The 24,160-nt window shown below is 35.6% G+C and overlaps 3 protein-coding genes across 4 annotated transcripts; 2 read left to right on the top strand and 1 right to left on the bottom strand.

The window, feature by feature from the left end:
- Positions 1–5,649: 5,649 nt before the first annotated feature.
- LOC121766529 (protein indeterminate-domain 11-like) lies at positions 5,650–9,023 on the bottom strand. The gene is made up of 3 exons (XM_042162788.1): positions 8,189–9,023; positions 7,628–8,027; positions 5,650–6,595 (listed from the first exon to the last, which is right to left on the bottom strand). The coding sequence occupies exons 1-3, from the start codon at positions 8,268–8,270 to the stop codon at positions 5,719–5,721; spliced, it is 1,359 nt and encodes a 452-aa protein (XP_042018722.1). The 5' UTR covers positions 8,271–9,023; the 3' UTR covers positions 5,650–5,718.
- A 9,192-nt stretch (positions 9,024–18,215) lies between these two features.
- On the top strand, positions 18,216–20,915 carry LOC121767410 (beta-fructofuranosidase, insoluble isoenzyme CWINV1-like). Of its 2 annotated transcripts, XM_042163676.1 has the most exons (7): positions 18,216–18,474; positions 18,576–18,584; positions 18,886–19,748; positions 19,833–19,991; positions 20,062–20,294; positions 20,381–20,471; positions 20,563–20,915. In XM_042163676.1, the coding sequence occupies exons 1-7, from the start codon at positions 18,318–18,320 to the stop codon at positions 20,740–20,742; spliced, it is 1,692 nt and encodes a 563-aa protein (XP_042019610.1). In that variant the 5' UTR covers positions 18,216–18,317; the 3' UTR covers positions 20,743–20,915. The 2 variants fall into 2 exon arrangements, with proteins under 2 accessions (XP_042019610.1, XP_042019611.1); XM_042163677.1 differs by lacking the exon at positions 18,576–18,584.
- A 403-nt stretch (positions 20,916–21,318) lies between these two features.
- On the top strand, positions 21,319–24,160 carry LOC121767116 (heterogeneous nuclear ribonucleoprotein 1-like). Its single transcript, XM_042163310.1, has 7 exons — positions 21,319–21,488; positions 21,612–21,783; positions 21,978–22,018; positions 22,579–22,742; positions 22,853–22,961; positions 23,051–23,220; positions 23,295–24,160. The coding sequence occupies exons 2-7, from the start codon at positions 21,629–21,631 to the stop codon at positions 23,910–23,912; spliced, it is 1,257 nt and encodes a 418-aa protein (XP_042019244.1). The 5' UTR covers positions 21,319–21,488; positions 21,612–21,628; the 3' UTR covers positions 23,913–24,160.

Below are 24,160 nucleotides of genomic sequence, written 5' to 3'. Positions count from 1 at the left end.
TTGGGAGATATGGATGAACGAAGACGGAGGATGAGCTCTCAATGAAAGCACCAGTTGTTACGGACGTTCTCCGTAACGAGGCCGGATGGCTAACTTCTCGGAGAGATAAGGTGATCAAACCTTCGACGTGCTCGAAGGAAAGCTCACGAATTGCTGATTTTCGGACGTTCTCCGATGAACAACAATTTGGAAACGAAATATGATATTCTTGTTACTCAAGACAAGTTGTGGAAAATAATATATTCATTGAATGAATAAAATGATAACATCCTATCCCTATTTATAATACTAGAATACTAGCTTAGGGAACAAGAAACAAATATACGAAAAGATATGTAAATCCCTAATATATCTAAACTAATTAATAATGATAATACTCGTATCAATGCCACTAATAAGGACCTTGCGAGGATGAGAGACATGGATAAGAATGAGTTTGTGAAGATGATGATGACAGCTAGGAAGTTTCCGGGCTTTTATAAAACGTCTTTCGCTGGATCACTGACTGTCGGAATGGAATGATAATGCTAACTATCAATCAACTGTGTTCCTTTCATGACAACTCTGCCAATCCCTACTCTCTTTGAGAATGTTATTGAGTTTTTCTTGCTACTTACTCCCTTCGTGCCATCATAGTTTAGTCATTTTTCCACTGTGGACGTTCCACCATATTCCAGATGTTTCGATTAATAAAAAGGGTAGTGTGATGCAGTTTTAGAATATATGACTTGGATGCTAAGCAAGTTATTATTTTGGTTTTATTTATTTCCAATTTAATATAATTAGTAGATGGAAAAATATTTGAAGTAATTGTTTTTTCCTTTTACCAATTAGGTTTTCCTATTTTGCTTATTTTCCATAAGTTTAGGATTTCTCTTTGCCTATATAAAGGTCTTATTGTTGAACTTATTAGACATACTTTTGATTATTAATTTTACATTGAGTTTTTATACTCTAAGTTCTCAATAAGTTTGAGTTCTTTATTTACCACCCTCCCTTGTTGTGGATACTCTCAAGTGGTTTGATCATCTTTGCAAGTCAGTTGAGTTGGTAATCGCCTTTCTTGCAATTTACAATCACAAAATATGTGTTTAATCTTGGTTGTAGTTTGTTAAGCAAGGTTTTGTGATGGATGAAATAGCTTCAGATTTAAATTGGAAATATAGAATATCTAGACAATTCACTACCTGACAAAGTAGGATGAAGAGAGAATAAGATAAGAGGAAGAAATGTGTTGACTTTTATTTAAAAATAAAAAAGAAATGATTCTATTACAATCGGAAAATGTCAATTTTAAATAGAGTAAAACTTGAAGAAGCTTTATTGACACCTTTCTACAAGGAGTTTGGCTACACTGATATGCTTGTTTAGTTCATCGTATACTCTCTCGGTACCATAGAAATTGATCATTTAATATATAATTGGTAAAGTAAGATAGAGAGGAAAGTAGTTGAAATTGTGAAGTGGATAGTGAGATCCATAAATAATAAAATAAAAAATGAGGAAAAAATTACTATAAATGGATATGGACTATTTGTATGAGATAGACAAGAAATGAAATATGGTCTATTTCTATGGAGACAAGAAAGGAAATATAGTCTATTTCTATGGTATATTGAGAGTATTATAATTTGAATTGGAAACTTAACCGTTCCCTTTCTACGTATTCTGTTAAAGCAACCTGTCACGTTTCCAGTTTAACATATTTCAAAATCACAACAAGGTTGTGTGACAACAACCATTTATTGTCATTATACATTTATAATTAGTTTATTCGAATACTCTAAAAATTATCGTTCACTTTACTAATTTTACAAATTACTAATATTTGATTTATTATTTCATCCATTCATTTGACGTTAATTTATAAAATTAATAATAATTTACAAAAATAATGCACACGAATAGTACTACTCAGCACAGCATATACTGTGTTTCTTATATATAAAAATATGTATGTACTTTCTTTGTCTCGTTATAAGTTATTTATAGGAGTATTTATTTTTTGGCTGTCCATTATAAGAGAGAAACTTCTTTTTTAGCAAAAAAAATTGTAATATTTTTACTCTATTTTTGTACTTTATTTTAGTACTAATTTAAAAAAAAAGTTGATGATCAGTTGACATGTGGAGAGGTTATATATAGATGGTGTTTTACCAAATCAAAATCATGTGACACTTCTTTCGGATATACTCTTCAAATATACACTCCGCCAAAATTTGCTGAAATAATATTAAAAGAATATTTGCAGAAGCATCTTAGCTGTACACGTGTCGTGATCCTAACTCCAATCTCTGTGAATCTCTCTCTACAAAATTTTTCAGATTCAAGGGATTTCACTAGTTCGTGTTGTCATTGATTATAGACTTAGTATCTAATTTCATTTTCAACATGGATTGAGCTTTGAAAGTTCAATTATCGACTCCTATTACATTTATATATTCTCCTAATTATAAATTATAAATCAAGTATAAAATAGTAATTCCTTTCTCAAAGGAAAATTGTTGTTGTTGTTGTTATTATCATAATTCATAAACACTATGGCCCAATCTATTTGGGCTGGATTCATATACTATCATGATATCATAAACATAATATGGCCCAATCAATTTGGGCTGTATTCATATACTATAAACACAGTATGGCCCAATCTGTTTGGGCTGGATTTGGGCCCTGCCAAATTTTATCAAGGTATACCACGTATATGTTAGACAAATTTAACTTATAGTTTTGATTTATAACAAGAAAACTTAAATATATCAACTTTAATGGGTTTCAAATTTAAAAACAATTTCGTTTTATTTACTAAATTTACAATACTAATAAAATCAGCTCACTTACTCATGCCGACATATAAAAAGTGGTTCGACCAATTCCACTGCCGGTCCATGGAGGTCGGAATGCTTTATTAAATTCGATTTTTGCAGCCTGCATAAATTAATTGAACAAAATTTGGATTTAATTTGTTATTCAAAATAAAGAGATTAATAATATCGTGACGACGTAGCAGTGACAATGAATTGTGCAGCACTAAAGAGTTATTTACCATTTTAAAAAAACACAGTACACTTTTTTCAGCATAAAGGAAATGGGAAACTTGCTTGAGACATAATACTACCCAAATATGAACATGATTAGCAATAAAAAGTAACCAATCATTTTTATCCTTACATCTTTATTCATACATCTAGTAAAATATGTCACAAGGGCCACTTTTCATTATTGGGAGACTCTATCAATATTTTTTGAGTCCACCAATTAGTGTAGTATTATATTTTGTAATTATGTATATATACTATGTTTTCGGACATAGGAATCTATTATAAATTCAATCTAAAGATAAAATTAAAATTGTTCACAAGCTTGCTCATTCGGCAACTAGAGTTTATTTTGCTTGACAATTGGATTTGATTTCAATATAGTACAATTATTTTACTCCCTTTCATTTAAAATTACACTTACCTAAAAAGTAAAAAGATTCTTATTAAAATGCATCGACATTCATTGGGTACCAATGATGTTCCCTCGTGCAACAAAATTTAGTACCAATCAATCCATAATTATGTGTATTTAATTAGAAAATAATTAAATGTAAAATGTATCTTAAGTTGTTAACAATAGGAAAACAATACTTGTACTAGATTTTTGTATAGTGTTGTTTCTATGTTAAGTAAATGGAGATATAAGTATTAATAATAGACGATGAAAATATGTGACATTATGTCATTTTTCAATTACTTCTAGAATACTGTGGAAAATCAAACATATCATGCTTACATAGGATAAGTAATATAAGAATAATTAAATATAAGTATATAAATATATATCATTAAATTTATTATGAATGGCTATAAAAAAATGGATGTATATGCTACTGAATATTATAGCATTAGTGACAATACAATGGGCCTAGGGCATGTCACTTTCATTCTAGCTAAGCTTGCTCCCACCACCTACTACATTTTGCATGTGAACCATTTTATTCTTTTTCTTTTTTTAACTATGAAACCTACAAGTATTAATTTCATAATTAATTTAGCATTGCCCCATTATTAATTGAAGTTATATATTAAGATGTTTCTCCTCTAATCAATTATAAATGGACAAATTCTTGAAAGATCATAAAATTTGTTCAAATTCAAATTGTTTTCTAACTTTAAAAATAATTAGAACAACATCATATTATGAAATTCAGATTTATTCTCAATAGTATATTAAAACAAAAAATACAGTCGGCATATTATGTTTTTCGACCAAATTATGAATACGTAAGACTATTAAAAAATGAGGTACAAACTAGGACATCTTATTGGAGGAGTTCTATAAAATATGTGTGGTTACTATTTAATAATATCATGGACAATGAAATAATTTATTTGGGTTTGACAATTTTTTTATTTTCTAGTTAGGCCAAAAATAAATAAATTTGTCGCCCCGACCAACTTCACGACAACTAACGGTCTGATGTTTATTTCCTTTTTCTAATTCACATAATTTACTCTACTTGGCTAGCTTCAAGTGTTTTAATATAAAACCTACAAATAATTAATTGTATATTTTTTCACTACATTTTTAAACTCATAAACTTTGAATAATTGCTCATTTGATATATATGCTAGTCAAACTCGACGACTGGAAAACTATTTCTTTTTATCTTTTATCTTTTACTAATCGACATAAAAATCAAGATTTTATTTTATTTTATTTTAATTTGAAAAAACAAATTAAAGATAATTGAGGAAGGACAAGAAAGGACAATCTTGGGATTGTACCCAAAATCCGAGTCAAATTACATTTCCTCTCTCATCTCTCTCTGCAATCTCTTAATAAAATGTTTTCAACTTTCACATTTCAAGAATCTTTTACTCTCACCAAAGAATCCTATGCTTTGTACTGCAAATATACTATTCCATGATCTGTCACTCACACACACACATACACACACACACAATGAAGGTTCATATGTATATATGCACAACATGTTGACCATCTTTAGATGTGATATATACATCTAGCTAACGTTTCACATGTTGACCTATTTTACAAGACAAGGTACAAATGGCCATGCATGTAGTACCGTCTAATTAATCACATAGTATTTGACATAATCAAATGTATGATTGACATTCACCATTCAATCTACTACTGTATTTACTATATTTATAGTACTAGTACATTTTTTTATTTGATATCACTAATATTCTAGCAATTGCAATATTTTTATTTTCACTTAACTCTATACATATAATTAGATATGTCACCATCCCAAAAATGGGTTGATTCACTTTGACAGACATACTATATCATTGAAGTTTTCCAGTTTCACAAAATCAATTTAGGGAGGAGTGCAAGAAAAGATGGACTCATTCTTGTCATGTATAAATGGTCCAAAGCATTCAATTTTAAGTTTTAACCATATGCACAATTCAATACCACCATATATTCCACCTATAAATGCTTACACAAATCAGCATTCAATATATTCCACATAATAAATAATTCTCCAATTCACTTCAATTAATGCTTTGGCAATAGTATCATCCTCATTTCTAATTAATTTCAACCGAAGATATATATATTGATCAAAAGTAGTTGTGAGTCTTGAGACATAATATCATCTAGGATTTACCTTTTTTATTTGGAGAGTAATAAACTAAAGAAACCATACATACATTGAACAAGGTTCAAGACTCTAATCTTATCTCACCCCACCAAAACCTAACCTTGCCAAGATCTTTGAGTTTGGCTTTGATGCTCACCACAAGAAGTAGTAGTGATGCAATTACTCAAACCTGCAAAGCTTAGAATGTCGCTCTGAGACAAGGGCCTCAACCCTAGAAAATCCCTCGTCATCCCATCGTCGTGGTTTCCGCCATTAGAGGCTCCGAACTGATTGAGGGTCGCATCAAAATCCAAACTTTCGTCGACCCTCCTCGACGAAGAGGACGACGAGGTGTTGTTGTTCAAGATCCCAGCAAAAGACAGATCTTCGTCTTCAAAGGCTGATTCTTGATGATCGAATCCGGAGGCGCTGATCATCATCATCTCGTGGAGCATAGAATGGGAATTAGGAGGAGGAGAAAGAGGAGAAGCAGCTTTATTGTTGCTGAATGGAGCCAAGCCATTGATGAACTGGTGGTGATCACGTGAGGCCAGCTTTAGGCCGAAACCAGCTGTTGTTGGGGTTTTCTCCCCAGCAGCGTGGTGGGCCCCGCTGCTTTTGGAGCCCATCTCTGTTGCTTTCTGCAGCAATGCAGTGGCTGAGATGTGTGGAGGTGGGAGGTGGTGGGGGTGGGGGTGGAAGGGGGTGGGCACCATGGTGGTGTTAGGGTTAGGGTTTGGGTTGTGGTGATTTTGGGGGTTTTCTTGAAAATCTTGGAAGAGGGAGGGTTGGGTTTGGGGTGGTAGCCAAGGTGGCCTTAGGGTAAAGGTTTGGTGCTCTTTCTTGATTGGGAATGGGAGTTGGGATTGAATCTGTTGGAGATTTATGTGGTGGGAGAATGAATTTGATGGGATGATTGTGGTGGGGATGGATTTGGCACTTTCTTCTGCTAGAGCATCACAGAAGGCTCTGTGTGTGATGAAGCTGTCTCTCCTGGTGGAAGAAATGGTTGCATGTGAGGTTTAATCAAGGGAAAAGGAAAGCACACACTTCACACAGTAAAAAAAATGGGACTAGCTAGTTTGTTTTTTAATGGATGTGTCATGTGATTGTATGACTGTTTTCTGACTCTATTGACAGAGATTTGGCGATTGGGATTTATATAATAGTATGTGGTGTGATTAAATAAATAAATGTGTCTGTGTATGTCTGTTTTCTGACTCTATTGACAGTGATTTGGGGATTAGGATTTTGTATAATGTGTGATTATATGAAAAACAATCAAGCATGCCCTCATCAAATTGACTTGCTCAAGTTTGAAATTGAAAAAAAAAACATCTATGGATTGATTAATTAGACCACCAAAAACAAGCAAATCAAATCACAGAAAATTCAAGAAAAAAGATTCCATCCCCACATTTTAGACCACTAGACAGTTCAAGAATCCACATCAAGAAACTTAAGATCAGATTGGAACCAAAATTAATCCAAATATTCATTAACTTCATTTCTTTAGAAAATAATATCATCCCTCAAATTCATCCCCATAAAACACTTCCCAAGTGATTTTAGACCACAAAACACTTCAAAAATGAACAATCAAGAAACTAAAGATAAAATATTAATTAACTTCATTTTTCACTAAGATTAATTAACCATTCTTGAACTTGATTAATTAACTTGATCAAGATTAACTTGATTAATCAAATCACAGAATATTCAAGAAAAAAATGATTCCATCTCCACATTTTTTAGACCACAAAACACTTCAAGAATGCTCAATCGAGAAACTAAAGATCAAACCAAATTCCAAATACTAATCAACTTCATTTATTTAGTTCAAGAATTGGAACTAAAGAAGAACTTAGTTTCATCCCTCCATCCCCACAAAAAACTTCAAAATGAACAGTCAAGAAAAAAAAGAACAAATTTAACAAAATCAAACTAATTAACTCCATTTTTCACCAAGATTGATTAAACCAGACTTAAACTTGATTATTAATTTATTATTAGCACTAATCTTACCTTGAAAAAAGGGTGCCACAGTCACATCTGTATTCCCTAGTGCCACATGTTTTGGAGTGAGCTTTCCAGTCTGATTGAACAGCATACTTCTTTGAGCACTTCTCACATTTCCATTTCTTCTCACCATGTTTTCTAAAAAAGTGTTTCTTGATTCCTGTGAGATCTCCCAAAGCCCTCGATGGATCGTGGTGGACGCAGCTTGTCTCGGGGCAGACATAAACCTTTTTCCTCATCACATCTTTGCTGCTTCTCTGCTTCAGCTTCCATGGCAGATTGTGCCCTCTTCGATGCAGCTGCAGATTCTGGTCCCTCTGAAACCCTTTGCTGCAGATTTCACACACGAATCTGTTCGTCGCCATGAGAGTTCTCGGAGAGAGAGATATCACTTCTGAACCAGGGTCTGTGGGAGAGCAAAAAATGAAATCAAGATTCGATTTTTATGCTGAATTTGTTGTTGTTTTTGGAGATTTGATGAGATGGGTGTGAAAATATCGGATTTTTATGCTGAATTGTTGTTTTTGGAGATTTGATGAAATGGGTTGTGAAAAGATTGGATTTTACCTGGATGGCCTGGTTGGCTTCTCTTTTTCTTTGGCGGCGGAGGTGGGGTGGTTTGTGCTGGGAAATACGGCGGAGGGTACATTTCGCCGCCGGTGGAGGAGGCGCTGGCGTCGGTGGAGGCGGTGGTGAGGTTGGAGATGTTCTCTTCTTGGGTGGCTGAGGTTTTTTTTTTTTTTTTTTTTTTTTTTTTTTTTTCCTACCAGTCTTGGGTGGCTGAGGTTTTCATCATGGTTTTTCAACGGTGGCAGCTGGGATTTTTTTTTGGTGATGAGAGAGAAAAAAAATTAATCTTGCATCATGGGAAGTGGGATGAGGACATAGATCTTTAACTAAGTTGTTGTTGTTGGGAATAAGACAGGAATTTTTTAGATCTGAAGACAAAAAAATACACTGACCTAGTTGAGAAAGGCTAAATTAAAGTAGGTGAAAAAAATTTGGACAAAGTGAGTGTTTTTAAGCCTCTCTTTTGGGGTTCTTGCTTGAAAGATTGAAACTTTCTCTCTCACAAAGCTTCAAAACTGCCTCTTGCCTTGATTATGGCTTCTTCTTCATGTTTGGCTTCACCCCACCAGACAACTTTTTGGTTGAAGGTTTGGCAATGGGGTTTTTCTTGTTTTTGATTTCTTGCTAAAATCAAGAAAATCCAATTATAGGCATGCATGTAATAAGAACAAAAGAAGAGAGAGAGAGAGAGAGAGAGAGAGAGAGAGAGAGAGAGAGAGAGGGTCTTCTTCTTCTACAAACTCTCTTTTTGTGTGTGTTTTTATGAGAGAGAAAACACAGAGATGGTGTGGATGAGAAAGAAAGGATCACCTCAAAAAAATACACGGCTAACTCTGACTTGCACTTTCTCTCTAATTTTGTTCTCTTCTCCAAAGCCAAAACCCCATCAAAATCTAATATTTTTTACACCACACTGATTTTGCTTTTACATTATTCAAATTTTCAAAAACAAGGAAATGAAAATGATAAATTCACTTTTTTCTATTTTCACTCATATTGTAAAAAAGTGACTCAAAAGAGAGCCCACCATGATTATAAAAAGAGTTCAATTTGTAGGCAAAGATGGAGACTTTCATCTTGTATAATTGTTAAAAATCCTTTTCTTGAAAGTAGATCCCTTTTATGCTTTACATAGTTTTATACAATTCTACATGATTGAGTCATTGATTAATCTACTTGGATATAAAACTCATGCCTTAAAAAGGGTTATAATTATTCCCACTAGCCACTACTTATTGACAAAGTATACACGTTTCTTCATGCTATATATAACTCAATTTGTCCCATTATTAATTACTTATCCTTAAAAATAGATTTTTTTAAAAGAATTTAAATATGAGACACAATTTTCATAATTTATATGTTGAAAATAATGAGCTATTTATAATAGGACTAAGAGAGTATTATTATTACTTTGTACGATGTGAATCGACCTCAAGAAAAAAATCGAAATGTCACAAGACCATAGAGATATTCCGATATTTAAAGTTTGGTTTCTAGAATTTAATAGGTAAGTCAAAATCAAATTATTAGTATGAATTTGGTCCTACTTGTACAGCTACTACAAAAGCTTTGGACATATGTCACATAAAAATAACATATCTATCTAAATTGTTTTTTTCTGTATTAAGTTAATAAAATAAAATAGGCAGTTGCATGCAGTATTGATATACATAGTAAAGATAAATTTGTTTTGTCAGTATCCTGTTTTATTCTTGTTTTTTAAATGGGATATTGCTGAACCCAAGTATCAACATGTTCTTCAAATTCCAGCTCATCTGCCATAATAAAATATAATGATTTATTAATTTAATATGCACTATATACTTTCTCTAAACCATTTGTGTAAATATAACTACCATTTGTGTAACCATAACTAGCAATTGTGATATACTTTATCTACAGTAGCATTATCAATAATTTGATTTTATGAGTTGCTATTATTTGTATGTGAAAAAATAATTAACTTTCTACTATAGGGAGACAAATAAATCAAACGATAATTTGAAACACTCAAAATACCAAAATTCTTTCCTTCAATAATTCCCATTTTTTTATTAATAGATCTGTAGCTATTTTCAGTGGGGGGATCAGGAAAATAATTGAGGGGTGCTCCACTTTTTTTACTTGAGGGATTATTATAAAAGAATTCACAGAATTTGTTGATTTCGAGGGATGGATAAATAATAATTTAATAAAAATATCTGATTAAAGTTTATCAAAATTATAGAAATTTATAAAAGTCAATGAAGTAAGGAGGAGGTGGGGGCAAAAACTGCAAAGGGTCATAGGCACAATAATTGATTGAGATATATGTGGACCTAAGATAAGAGAGAAAATAAATAAAGCTCAATGTCAATAATAACAAATTTCCGTTATACTTAAGATTTATTTGTATGAGATAGTATTAATTTTTGGAAGGGACACATACAGAAGACAAAAATAACACACGAGAAAATGAAATTCACATGCATAAAAATGTATAGTATATATGCTAGATCTGTTTCTTGCATAATGCAAATCATGCTTTATGGATATTTCATTTTTAAATTTATGTCACATCACATTCAAGATCATTCAAATCCAAATTCTTTAAATGCTGGACTAATTTAATTTGCATTTAAAGTTTGGTGTAACTAATGAATCAAGAAGTGAAAAGGGCGGTGGCAAAAGGTCAAATTATTCCTTCCAACTAAACTAAGGAGTTAAAAAAAAAAAAAAAAAAAAAAAAAAAAAAAAAACTAAGGAGTTTTGAATCTTCAAAAACTAATGATTTTCTAACAAGAATCTGCAACTGACTAAAATGATGAAGAAATTGGTAAATTTTCTTTTTTTTTCAGCAAAAATGGCTATGTGTGACAAAGGAATTCATGAAACAAAAATGGCTTCATATTGAATGATGAAACTTGAGAGAGGCTATAGAGTTACTCGAACACGATGATCATCGTAGCTCAGTTATGTATATGTATCAGTAGCAAGAGAGGTCACTTAAAAAAGGGACTGCATATTGTAATGAATAAATGAATTACTCTTGGAAGTCTGAAATGAATTGAAGAAGATCGATCTGGAAAAGATTTAACGATTCGAGGACCTCACTATCACCCTGTGGTTGCAATGGAATTACTTCCAAAAGTAGGAAATGCATGCATCGCACGTTCTTACCTTGAGATCACATACTGCAAATGGTTTTTCTTGTATTATGTTATGTAACGCCACTTTAATCAACCAAATAATAACGATTTTCCTTCGTTACCTGAAATCGCAACGATGCAACTACGACGTCTAGTTGGAATGCACACGGATAGCTATAGATGGTGTACACAACAGACCTCACACACACATGTACTGCAAAGATATAGCAAAAGGCATAAAAATGGAAGGAAATTCTCAAGAAACACGGTTATATATACAGACCAATTCCACATCGCCATTTGATGATGTATGAAGAATGCAGACAGACATGCTAGTCATTGACCCTTAACTAGCTGATCACTAACCACCAACAAATTTTGCAAGGCATTCTATCATTAAGGCTATTCTAGTGTGCTTGTTTTTTCCATGATGATTGATGAACTAATTGGTTATGGAAGAACCACTGGAAAACTTGAAGCAAGAAAAAATTCGATAATTTATAACATACTTGCCAGCAAACAAGGAGGCTTGTGTCGAGTCTCCTATTTTTGCTACCCAGCTCCTTAGCCTCTGAGAAAACCTAAGAAGTTGCCAACTGATATTCTCGAACACATAGCCACCAAATCAGCTGAAACAATTATTGGACATGTTTTGATAGGATTAGTGAGGCAACTCACACGTTGAATCCCTTCGCTAGTCCCAGTTTCATTAATAAAGTGAGTTCAGATTATTGCACTCCATCGAATCAGGTATAGAACCTGTACGATTGCCAGAGGGAACATCAATTTAGACCAAGCATTAAGCACCACATTCATACACACGTATCGTTATTATGATCACTTCAACCGAACAGCTATCCCAATTTACTTGCTACCATCTGTACATCATGAAATTCGGTATCTTAACTACGATGCAGAGAGTCCTCTAATGTATGGCCATTATCTGATACTTTAACATCATAATTCAAACACCTTACTTCCTTAAGCCCAATATTATTCATATACATTTTCTTTAGAGTTTTTCGGATGCGTGGGGGACTCTTCTACTACAATGACGAAAATGTACCCAATTTGTTATTTCTTCCATCTATGGGAAAATCGTCATCCATATTGGCGTCTTATTAAGTAAAAACGCCTACTTGGTTGGCGTTTTACAATTTCTTTTCTTTTGATTTTATGTAAATACAGTATATATTGTAAAATGCCCACTTGGTTGGCGTCTTTAAGTAAAAAACGCCTATTGTGTTAGCATTTTTAAGCAAATTTTGGATAAAATAAATCTTTATTTATAATTTATAAACGCCGATCTCGTTGGCATCTTTAGAAGATTTAAAAAAAAAAACTAAAATCAGAAACGCCAATGACATTGGCGTTTTTTACAGATTGAATTATATCGGATTCTCCTTCCCCAAAGCGCGAAACCTACACACAATACACACAGCAACGGCGGTTTCTCGATGATTTCGGCCTCCCTCCATCAATTGCATCAACAAGGAGTGAATCGGTGTCATTCTTCCGCATATTTGATATATTTTTCGGTTAGTATGCTTATTTTTTACAATATTAGAGTAATTGTTTGGTAGTTATTTAGGGTTTGTAATGAGTTGTAAATTGAGTTGAAATTTGGTGTTGCATTATTATTTAGCGTAGTGGCTTGTTTGAATGACATTATTGTTCATTAATAGTTGAGATATTGGTGTTTAGTTAGGGTATAAATTTGATTACAAACTAAACTAGGTAGAAACGCTAATCAGGTTGGCGTTTTAATGCAGAAACATTTTCCCAGCCCGTTTTTATTCATAACATACCCTGCAGAGCCACCATCACAATACAATACATGCAAATAGTATTCAATACATTAGGCAACATATTGAATAGTACATAAGTCTAGACAAAATACCACAAGTTCAAATAGTAATCAATACATAAGTCCAAATAGTAATCAATACATAAGTCTAAACAATCAAGAAGTCGGGCAGTTGCGCCTGTCGTGACCAAGTTGACGGCATTTTTTACAACGGCGTCGGGCTCGTGGCTGGTCAGCTTCACGGACATCCATCTGATTAGGAATCCTAGTTGTACGGTATCGACGATGACTTCGAGGCATTAACTGAGTTCGTGAACACTGCAAAGTCCATTCATGCACGTCCCAATAATTTGGGTGCTTGAGTGGATTGAACACCCCAGAATATTGGTGTACCCAAACACTTGTGTGGTATATGGGATTAACAAGCGATATCATGTTGTCATTTCTAAACCGCGCAACTGCCGCTGTATGTGAACACGAAAGTCTCCACATCTGCCACTTTTTACATTTGCTGTTCGACTCCAAGTACAACACCTTCCACTTGTTACCACCATTTCCACCAATTCGACGTCTTGTTCGGACCACATAAATCCCTTGAATTGTGTTTGATGCTCTCACATTATGTAACTGACCTTTTGCATCATTTTTGCACACCTTTTCATGCGCCCACGGGGTAAGTGGTGTCGTACACTATGTTGATGCAATTGACCGCTCATTGAATCATTCTATTGTCCTCTAAAATATCATATCAATGCAAGCTTTGATTGGGAGTTCTCTTGCGCCTCTCAACACATTGTTGTAAGATTCCACCATATTAGTGGTCATCTCACCCCATCTCTGTGTTTGTCATACGCCAAATTCCATTTTTCTAAATCCACGGTATCAAAGTACTGCAAATCCTCGTTGTTGACGTCTCGAAGTAAACGTCGTCTTTTCTTAAACTTGCGCTTTTTGGTAGCAATACCTATTTTCCAAACCAATCTTTTAACCATGATACCTTTGTGATTCTGCAGAACATTCTTTCTAACTTGTACCAAGCAAAACCTGTGATGACCTTTAGGTTCTTCTGTCCATATGGGAGAATTCATTGCATCTATGATTCCCACATGCCTATCAGAAATTACACATATTTCATGCTTTGCTACATGAAGTCTTATGCGTTCCATAAACTAATTCCAACTTTCTTTGGTTTCCTCATCAACAATGGCATATTCAACAGGCAAACATTTCTTATTAGCATCAAATCTAACGGCAATAAGAATTTTACCTCGACATCGTCCACGTAAATGAGTTCCATCAACTGTTAAAACTGGTTTGCATAGTTGAAAAGCCTCCACAACTGCTCCAAAAGCCCAAAATATGTACTTGAATACCTTGTTTATACTGTGGCTTAATCTGTCATCATGCAACCATTCGACAATTGTACCAGGATTTTGTCTTTGCATTTCATTCAAATAAGACGGTAAAACTTTGAATGACCACTCCCATCCACCATATACAAGCTCAGTGCTGTCCTCCGAGCATACCACGCTTTATTGTAACTAATTTTCACATGAAATCTATTTTCAATATCCGCCACAATAACTTTTACCTTGTAGGCATGATCGTTTTCTATCGGATGTCGAACACTCAATGATATCATGGACGACGAAAGATTAGCATGCCCATTATAATTGTGATCCCCCATACAAGTATGAGCAGTGCTAAACACTCTAATTTGCCAGTGTTCATCATGTTTTCTCAATGGTGCTCGACACTCCCACAAACATTTCGGTAATGACTTATCTTCCGGATTTCCTTATGTCCACTTACAAACCGCATGCCATCTCTTTCGTTTACTTTCAGCAACTATATATTGTCGGATTTTTTCCAAATGGCAAAGAGTCACGACCGTCTTCAATTCCAACTTCGTTCTAAATTTAGTATGCAAACCGACATTACTATGATCTTTTTCACTCTAATAATGCACACTAGGATTAGCAGCCTCAAAGTTCTTTGGATCAAAACTATCATATGTATCTGGTAAGGTGCGAAAATAGTTCATTCCGCACTGTGTGAACTGTGGAACTACTCTTCCTCCAACTGCTGTTTCTCCAACCACTATTTCTTCAACTGCTGTTTCTCCAACTGGAATGGATGGTCTTGAATCAACAAATTGTTCATCATCAGACGGATCACCATCTGAGTCTGTACTAACAATGTTTACATCTTCTGAATCATAAGGTGATTGTGGATCAAGAAAGTCGGCTTTATCAGGATCTATAATGTCATCAACCACATGACAATTGTCACTGTCCCCTAAACGCACGCCTCCAACATCAAAATCTTGTGTTGCAGCGAAACTTGGTTCTTGGGCTCTCGTAGATGTACCAACATCATAACTCATGACATGATGACTAATTTGTTGAGTAATTGCCGAATACTCAACAAATAATTCAATTTGACCTCCTGTAGCCATACTCTCACTGAACATTAGTGGCATGCATACTTTTTCTAGTATAGTACATATAAACGTGACTCCGGATCCAACGCATATAGTACGTTTCCATATTATTTGAACTTTGTTTTCAAATATGCTTATCCACATCCTTTCACAAATTGTACCCACAAGCTTACTGTAGGAAACACTTTCATCCAACATAATGAATCATTTTGAAAAAGGAGGATCATATGAAATAACTGCTCCGGGAATTATCTTTCCACCCCAATATAAATTGACACACCACGTCATACTATCTGCAATAATGTAAAACACAAATAAATATGTATTATTTTTACATTCATCATTATGTAGAGGAAACTTTATATATATCATCAATGTTTTTCTATTAATTACACTACAATATATACTATCATAACAATCCATCAAATATTGATAAAAAATTATATATACTAACTGAATAGGAAGACTAATGTGTGGAAGAATGAGCTAAAATCGAAATCTTCACTCTCAAATCGCCGATTGCGTCGACCCGAGCAAGGGTTTCGCGCAACTTTAAGGTTTTTCGCATTTGGGGAGGGTAAAGGATTAGGGTTCGCGATTTTGGAGAGAGATCCGACTGATATCTGTTTCAATGGTAACACGCCAACCAGGTTGGCGTTTTACTGTTAAACATGCCATTCTCGTTGGCGTTTTATTATCCTTAGTTTATTTGCAGGAATTAATCGAGATGACTCATTCTGTCAAAAAACACCAACGTCAATAGCGTTTCTGATTTTACTTTTATTTTTTTTCCTGAAAATCTTTTGAAAACGCCAACGTAATTGGCGTCTATAATTATTATTATGATTTTTTTCCGATAATTGCTTAAACACGCCAACTCTAGTGGTGTTTTTTTTATCAAAACACGCCAAATGGGATGGCGTTTTACAATAAGTATTGTATTTGCATAAAATCAAAAAATAAAATGTAAAATGCCTATTTGGTTGGCATTTTTACTTAATAAGACGCAAACATGGATGACGTTTTTCCCATAGATGGAAGAAATAACAAAGTGAGTACATTTTTGTTACTCCCTCCGTCCCCTAATAGGAGCCGCTCTTTGACCGGGCACGAGTTTTAAGAAATGTAGAGAAAAGTTGGTTAAAAAGTTAGTAGAATGTGGGACCCATATTTTTATATTGGTTTTATAATAAAATGTGAGTGGAGTGAGTTAGTGGAATGTGGGGCCTACTACCATTTATGGTAAAAATGAAGAGTGACTCTTAATGGGGGACGGCCCAAAATGGAAATTAGCGACTCTTATTCGGGGACGGAGGGAGTATTTCAGCAGTAGAGTGCTCGAGATTCGAAATTCTCTCTTCTTTACATATGATGATATCAATGAACATTTTCACAACTGATTAAATGGAGAAACTCTAAGAGCGTCCACTATGGGGGTGGACGCGGCTATAGCCGCGTCTGGGGCGGGTGGGCGGCGGTGGGCGGGCGGCTATAGTGGGAAAGGTGGGCGGACAACTTTTTGGGGCGATGGGGGCGGCGGACACGGGATAGCCGCGTTCGGGGCGAGGACGCGGCTATGGAAAAATAGCATTTTGTATTTGGAATTTGGGGGTTATTGGAAGTGTCCACTATAGTGACGGAAATAGAATTTTGAGGCTATGGACAAAAAACTGGGGCTATGGACAAAAAACTGGGGCGAGGCTATTGGGCGTGTCCACCTTATAGTGGACACCCTAAAGGCACGAGCAATAGTTCACCTCTTTCATTGTTTTCTCATAACACACAAACTCAATTCCAAAAATCACTCATAAAAAATCAAGCTCTGCCCTAATTCTGCTAGACCAGTTTTACAATTTTGAGATCCGCAACAAGAGAAAGAGGAAAAACAAAATGTTCAACGCAGGAAGCTGAATTGCTTGATTCTCGACTCAAAAACAATAATAAAAAAAACACCAAAAAGTGTAAATTTTTATGATCAGCAACAATTAAATAAACTCCTCTTGGAAATTAGCAATGGAATTGAAATTACTGACTGGAATGAAGCGAGAAGACGCGTTTACTGAGATGGAAAACGGGTCCACGGATCGGGTTAACTGGTGCCCCGGAGCGTGGAGAGGACGTACAACTCCAAAGCAGAGATAGATGTACAACCATTTCAGGAAGAGATAAGATAATGATAAGATGGAATATTTTCAGATTAGTCCCTAAATTTCGTGAATTGCAGATTTCAACACTAATTGTTGTTAGGCAATTTAATTTACTGAAAAATTATTGGTCAACTAGTTTATTTAATTTGGTATAATTACACCTTTTTTTAATAAAATGCCCAATTAAGAAATAATCGCACGATCTCATTAATTTTCTTAGGTGTTATCCATTTGATTTTATTCTAATACTTTAAAATTCATAATTTGTGTCACTAATTTTACAAACTACACAATCTCTATTTGTTCTTACATTCATTCATTTTAAGTTATAACAAAATAACAAATCCACCTTTATTTTGTCATATTTTATATAAAAAAAACTTTAAATTGGTCTAAGCAAGTATAGTATACACAAGTAGCAAGAATAGTATTCATAAATAGTCAATTTAATAAAGTCAAGAAGCTTGCATCCATACACATGAGATATAGTGGGAAGACTTCCACTGCTCAAGTTTAATACAGTCATGAAGCTTGCATCCCTACAAATGAGATATATAGACTTCCACTGCTGATTGTAGTTGTAGCACAAGTTGAAAACATGGCATATTATGTGAAGTTTTGGATGATAATTTGCTGCATTTCACTTCTTGAAATCCAATATTTGATAATTTGCGGTCTTATCACTACTCAAAGATATGAAGATCAACCCTACAGAACTGCATATCACTTCCAACCTCCCAAGAATTGGATGAATGGTAATAACTCTTATAATACATACTTTTTTCTCTTTAAATCTTTCCTAATCTTTTTTCATGTTTTTTGGACATGCTTTGTCTGGACATCTTTGGAATCTCAGATCCTAATGGTGAGTTTCACTACTATGTTGCAATAACAAAGGAGATAGTAATCGTTTAAATCACGAAATTCTGTCAATTTCATAAGGTTTGAAAACAAAATACTACTAATCATGTAGTTTCAATCTTATTCGTCAACATAACAATGCCTTTTAATAATGTTCAAAAACAACGTTCTTTAGTCAAAATAGTCGTTTAAAACAAAGTTGTTTGAGCACCAGAAAATGTCGTTTTTGTACATGAATGATACGATTACGATTGAGAAAAATGAAAACTTTGTAATTTAATATTCGATTTTCAAACCTTATGCAGGGCCAATGATATACAAAGGAACCTACCACTTATTCTACCAATACAACCCCACAGGAGCAGTGCCAGGAAACATAGTTTGGGCACATTCCACTTCAAAGGATCTCATCAACTGGACACCTCACCCCCCGGCTCTCTCCCGGGACACCCCACACGATGTCAACGGGTGCTGGTCGGGCTCAGCCACGCTCCTCCCCAGTGGCGAACCGATCCTTGTCTACACAGGGGTCAACACAGAGAACCAACAAGTACAAAATCTTGCAATCCCAAAAAATCCCTCTGATCCAAACCTCATAGATTGGATCAAGCCACAGTACAATCCTGTCATCGCACCAACGCAGCAAAACATGATCAACGCCACCTCGTTCAGGGACCCCACCACGGCCTGGCTAGGCCGTGATGGGCTCTGGAGGTTGATAGTTGGCAACAAAATAGGCCAAAATGGGAGAATGCTTATGTTTATGAGTAGGGATTTTGTTCACTGGTTTCAGAGTAAAAACCCATTGTACTCAAGGAGGGATACCGGCATGTGGGAGTGCCCGGATCTCTACCCTGTCTCGACTGGAGGCGAGGGTGGGGCCGAGACATCCGCGGTCGGGAGAGGGGTGAAGCATGTGTTGAAAGCTAGCATGAATGATGGATTCTTTGACACTTATGCTATTGGGAGTTATGATGATGGGAAGGATGTGTTTGTCCCGGAGAGAGGCTCGTTGAGGCTCGACTCGAGGATGAGATATGATCATGGGAAGTTCTATGCTTCAAAGACCTTCTTTGATGGCTCAGTGAAGAGGAGGGTCTTGTGGGGTTGGATCAATGAATCTACTGATGCTGCCACTGATATCAGCAAGGGCTGGTCTGGCCTTCAGGTTGATTCTTGATTCTCAGTTGTTTTAAGTTTTTATTTCACATATGCAAGTGTGTTTTCAAATGGTCAAGTTTCCACATTTTAGGCAATTCCTAGAAAGATTTGGCTTCACAAATCAGGAAAGCAATTGGTGCAATGGCCAGTTAAGGAAATTGAAAAGTTGAGAGAAGGGAGAGTGATATTTCCCACCAAAGAGCTCAAAGGAGGATCAGTTCTTGAAATATCAGGAGTGACAGCTTCTCAGGTAAACTCAATATCTCTCTTTCTCATACAAACACATACACACAGAGTGAGAAATGGTGTTTTTCTTGTAGGCTGATGTGGAGATTTCATTTGAGATCCCTACATTGGAGAAAGCAGAGGAGATGGACACAAGCTTGACTGATCCACAAGCAATTTGTAGCTATGGAGCAGGCAAAGGTGGGGTGGGACCCTTTGGTCTATTGGTATTGGCATCAAAGGATTTGCAAGAATACACAGCAGTTTACTTCAGAGTTTTCAGAGCTAAAACTAGATATGTTGTGATCATGTGCAGTGACCAAAGCAGGTGCTATCTATATACTTTTTGAACATTGCATCAAGATTTTTGAGCTATGTTTTTTAATTCATTTTTCATTTTGATTCGATTGATAGGTCTTCGTTGAGCCTAGATTACGATAAGCCTACGTATGGAGCTTTCGTTGATGTGGACCCTGTGAAGGAGAAATTGTCTCTAAGAACTTTGGTGAGTTCTGTCCCCCGATGGGCTAGTCTTTTGGGATTAGAAGAATGGAATTTTTATAGTAGTAACTTTTTTTGCTTATCTTTTTTTGCAGATTGATCATTCGATTGTGGAGTGTTTTGGCGGCGACGGAAAAGCTTGCATCACAGCTAGAGTTTATCCTTCGGTCGCCATTGATGGAGGAGCACATTTGTTTGCCTTCAACAACGGGACATACGACATTAAGATCTCGAAACTGGCTGCTTGGAGCATGAAGGCAGCTCAGATCAATTGATGGAATAACAAGCAAAGATGATGATGTAAACAAATGTCAGTTTCTTGTTGTTCAACATGGAGTATATATAACAAGAAATGCCATTCCTCCACTATTTTTTATGGCATCCAAAAATGAATAGTCTTAACTTGTGCATTCTTGTAGAGAAATCAATAAGATTGTGATGGTATGAAATGAGGAGTTAATTCAATCTTAATGTGTGTCATATTTCATATTCTTTTTAACTATGGATGTCAATATGGTCGGGAGCTATAAGATCAGAAAATTCTAACCATCACCTTATACGATCGATAATATATTATACATTACTCAAGCTGGGAGCTATTCGAACTGAAATTTTACAAGTTTTTTGAACTGCAGAACATATAAGAATTTCACCACAATTTATAATTTTTGTTAGGCAATTTACTGTTTTAAATATTTAATAGTATGATTTCATGAGAGATAAAATGAGAGATGGGCCAAAAAAAGAGAGCGTCCTAACAAAAATCGCCCCAATAAGAAAGCCCAATAAAATCTACGCTTACTATAAAAAGGAGAAAAAAAAAGACGGAAAAAAAATTATTCTCTGTAAAATCAGGACGGAAAAAAATTGAATTCCGTAGAAAGAAGAGAAAGAAAGCAGCTAGGGTTTCAACAACCCCCAAAATTTTCACGAAAACGACACCGCAGCTGGGAGCTCCTTCTCCATCTCGATCTTCTCCAGCTTCAACGATTAGTAAATTTCTAGCTAGCTTTCGAGTTAGGTAATTTGTTCAGGTTTCCTCAAAAAAGAGGCAAAATGTAAAAACGGGTGAAGAAAATACGGACGAAAAAAAATGCTCTCTATTTATTTGCAGGTGTTTTTAAATTCTTCTCCTTTTGTATAGGTAGGAAATAGAACAGAATGGATTACGGTGTGCCCGACCAAAACGTCGCCGTTTACGGCGAAGATGAGCCGCAGTATGAAGGGCATTACGGCGCAGACGCGGGGAACTACGGTTCAATTGATAACATAGATGATAGTGCAGGGATAAAGCACGATTCTTCGTCGTCTGCAGGGTTAGTTTGTGTTAGCTTAGCATTGTGTCCGTGTTAGGTCTCGAAACATGTTAGAAAATTGAAATGCTTTGATTAGTTTGGTATTGTTGCTGTATTATGAGGGGTGAGATCGAGGGTTTGGGTGAGATCCCCAAGAAAAAAATAAAGAGGATGTGAAGAAATTGTAGTAACTGTTGGTTTTTTTGTTGTGATAGAAAACTTTTCGTCGGTGGCATTGCTTGGGAGACTTCTGAAGGTTAGAAGGCGTATCTACTTATCTCCATTTTGTTTTACTTGTTTAAGGATTTTATGTTTCATTATTAGAGAGAGAGTGTGTTTGTTAATGCATTGCTGTTAATGAACAGGATCAATGGACATGTATTAAATTCTTCAGTTAATTTGGTGGTTCATTAAAATCATATTTCAGCTTTTCAATAGATAGAATGAAGGTCTATGGCAGCTTGGTGATGCTAAAATGCAGTAATATATGTCTTCTTTTATTGTAATGCAAGTAGGCTATTAGCTCATATACATGTTTAGATATTTGTATATTGGGAATACTATGTTCATTGTTATGCTAGTGGTTCTGCTACTGTGCTAAATTAGATGTAGACGCATAATAGCAAGAATACACCACTTCTTGTGAAGTCATTATGTTCTTGTTACTTACTTATGCTTGGATTTTTATTGTGGTGGGCAAAGCAGTCTTTCTATTATCTGGTGCTGTTGAATTTGTAAATTTTATCTGCGTAATGTCTCAAGTAGCCTCCCAAAAGACTATTTATGCTTATATATTTTTGGCACTATCCTTTGCAGAGTCCTTCAACAGGTATTTTAGCAAGTATGGGGAAATTACAGATTCTGTGATAATGTTGGACAAAATCTCAGGAAGACCTCGTGGTTTTGGGTTTGTAACTTTTGCCGATCCAGAAGTTGCAGACAAGGTTTTACAGGAAGAACATATCATTGATGATAGATCGGTAAGAATTTCTTTTTAATTAGACAGAAATTAGATTTTTATTGCATATTAGTATATTTGTTTTCATGGAAAACAGTCAACGTGTGACTTACTTTTGCACTTACAAAACAGGTTGAAGTAAAAAGAACGGTCCCTAGAGAGGGTGGCATGCAAGGTAGAGGAGGTGTGTCAAAGACAAGGAAAATATTTGTGGGTGGCCTTCCATTGTCATTAACTGAAGGTAATTCTCGTGTGACATAATTTCTTCTTGTTCTTTCTGTAGAATGTCAAACTTATGTTTACCAGATATCTGATAATACTGTATTGTAGATGATTTGAGGGATTATTTCTCTGCCTATGGTAACATTGTCGAGCACCAAATTATGTTGGACCACAAAACTAATCGGTCAAGGGGCTTTGGATTTGTAACCTTTGAAAGCGAAGACTCTGTTGAAAAAATATTCTCTGATGGTCGTATGCATGAACTTGGTGGAAAGCAAGTGAGTCTTGTAATCTCCTGTATTATTGCACTTATGGTATGGTAAGATGACTGATCATTTTATATTAATGACAGGTCGAAATAAAGAGGGCTGAGCCAAAGAGATCAGGATTCGATAATTCAAATGAAGGTCGGTTTCATCGTGGAAGTAGCAGTTCAAGATCTTCTGGCAATTTTGGTGGTGGTTCAGAAGGTTTTGGCAGTGGCTATGGTGGAAAAATGGGCAGAGGAGGATATGGTGGCTATGGAAGCTATGGTGGCTATGGCGGTTATGGAAACTACCCTGGAAATTACGCTGGTGGAGCTTCAGGATTTTATGCAGCAGCAGCTGCAGGGTATGGTGGATATGGCTATGGTTACGGATTTGGTGGACCAATGTACGGTGGCGGTGCATATGCAAGTGGTGGCTATGGGGCTCCCGTTGGTTACGGGGGAGCTGTTGGATACGGTGTAGGTAAAGGCTATGGTGGCGGCCCAAGTGGTGGTGGATATGATGGCGGTAAAGGCTTTGGAGGCAGCAGCAGCGGCAATGGAGGGTATGGTGGCTCTGTGAAAGGCTATGGAGGTGCTGGTGGCAGCAGTGGGAGTGCAGGCGCAGGTGGTGGAGGAGCGAGTGCTGGTGGATACGGAGGTAGCAAAGGATATGGCAATGGCAATGGCACAAGTGGCCGGTTCCACCCCTACCGGAAATGAGCCATGCTGAACTTCTAGAGGTAGATGTTTCGATTTTTCGAAGTGTAGGACTGATCTGCTAAGAAATTTTTTATATTTATCGTTTTAAGTGAGTAGTGTTTTTCTTTATAGTCAAATTATGGTTCCACTTTATGCTTGTAATTTTGATCCTCGGATGATTATTCAGCTCATTGTAAAAGCTTGTCATCTTTACAAGATTAAAAAAAAAAAAAGAGGATCAATAATGATTCTCTATATGGTGACTTGAA

This window comes from Salvia splendens, chromosome 15 (assembly GCF_004379255.2).
Source record: "Salvia splendens isolate huo1 chromosome 15, SspV2, whole genome shotgun sequence".
NCBI classification, from domain to species: domain Eukaryota; kingdom Viridiplantae; phylum Streptophyta; class Magnoliopsida; order Lamiales; family Lamiaceae; genus Salvia; species Salvia splendens.
Note: the sequence above shows the minus strand (reverse complement) of the source record. Positions and strands in the feature narration are given on the sequence as shown.

Excerpts from the sequence above, each read along its gene's own strand:
- LOC121767410 (XM_042163676.1), top strand. The coding sequence starts at position 18,318 with ATGGCATATTATGTGAAGTTTTGGATGATAATTTGCTGCATTTCACTT. Across the intron at positions 19,992-20,061 it reads CAGGAGTGACAGCTTCTCAG|GCTGATGTGGAGATTTCATT; the intron begins GTAAACTCAATA and ends TTTTTCTTGTAG. Across the intron at positions 20,295-20,380 it reads ATGTGCAGTGACCAAAGCAG|GTCTTCGTTGAGCCTAGATT; the intron begins GTGCTATCTATA and ends TTCGATTGATAG.
- LOC121766529 (XM_042162788.1), bottom strand. The coding sequence starts at position 8,270 with ATGTACCCTCCGCCGTATTTCCCAGCACAAACCACCCCACCTCCGCCG. Across the intron at positions 8,028-8,188 it reads AAGCCAACCAGGCCATCCAG|ACCCTGGTTCAGAAGTGATA; the intron begins GTAAAATCCAAT and ends GCTCTCCCACAG. Across the intron at positions 6,596-7,627 it reads TGTGGCACCCTTTTTTCAAG|GAGAGACAGCTTCATCACAC; the intron begins GTAAGATTAGTG and ends TTCTTCCACCAG.
- LOC121767116 (XM_042163310.1), top strand. The coding sequence starts at position 21,629 with ATGGATTACGGTGTGCCCGACCAAAACGTCGCCGTTTACGGCGAAGAT. Across the intron at positions 21,784-21,977 it reads GATTCTTCGTCGTCTGCAGG|AAAACTTTTCGTCGGTGGCA; the intron begins GTTAGTTTGTGT and ends TTGTTGTGATAG. Across the intron at positions 22,962-23,050 it reads TCCATTGTCATTAACTGAAG|ATGATTTGAGGGATTATTTC; the intron begins GTAATTCTCGTG and ends ACTGTATTGTAG.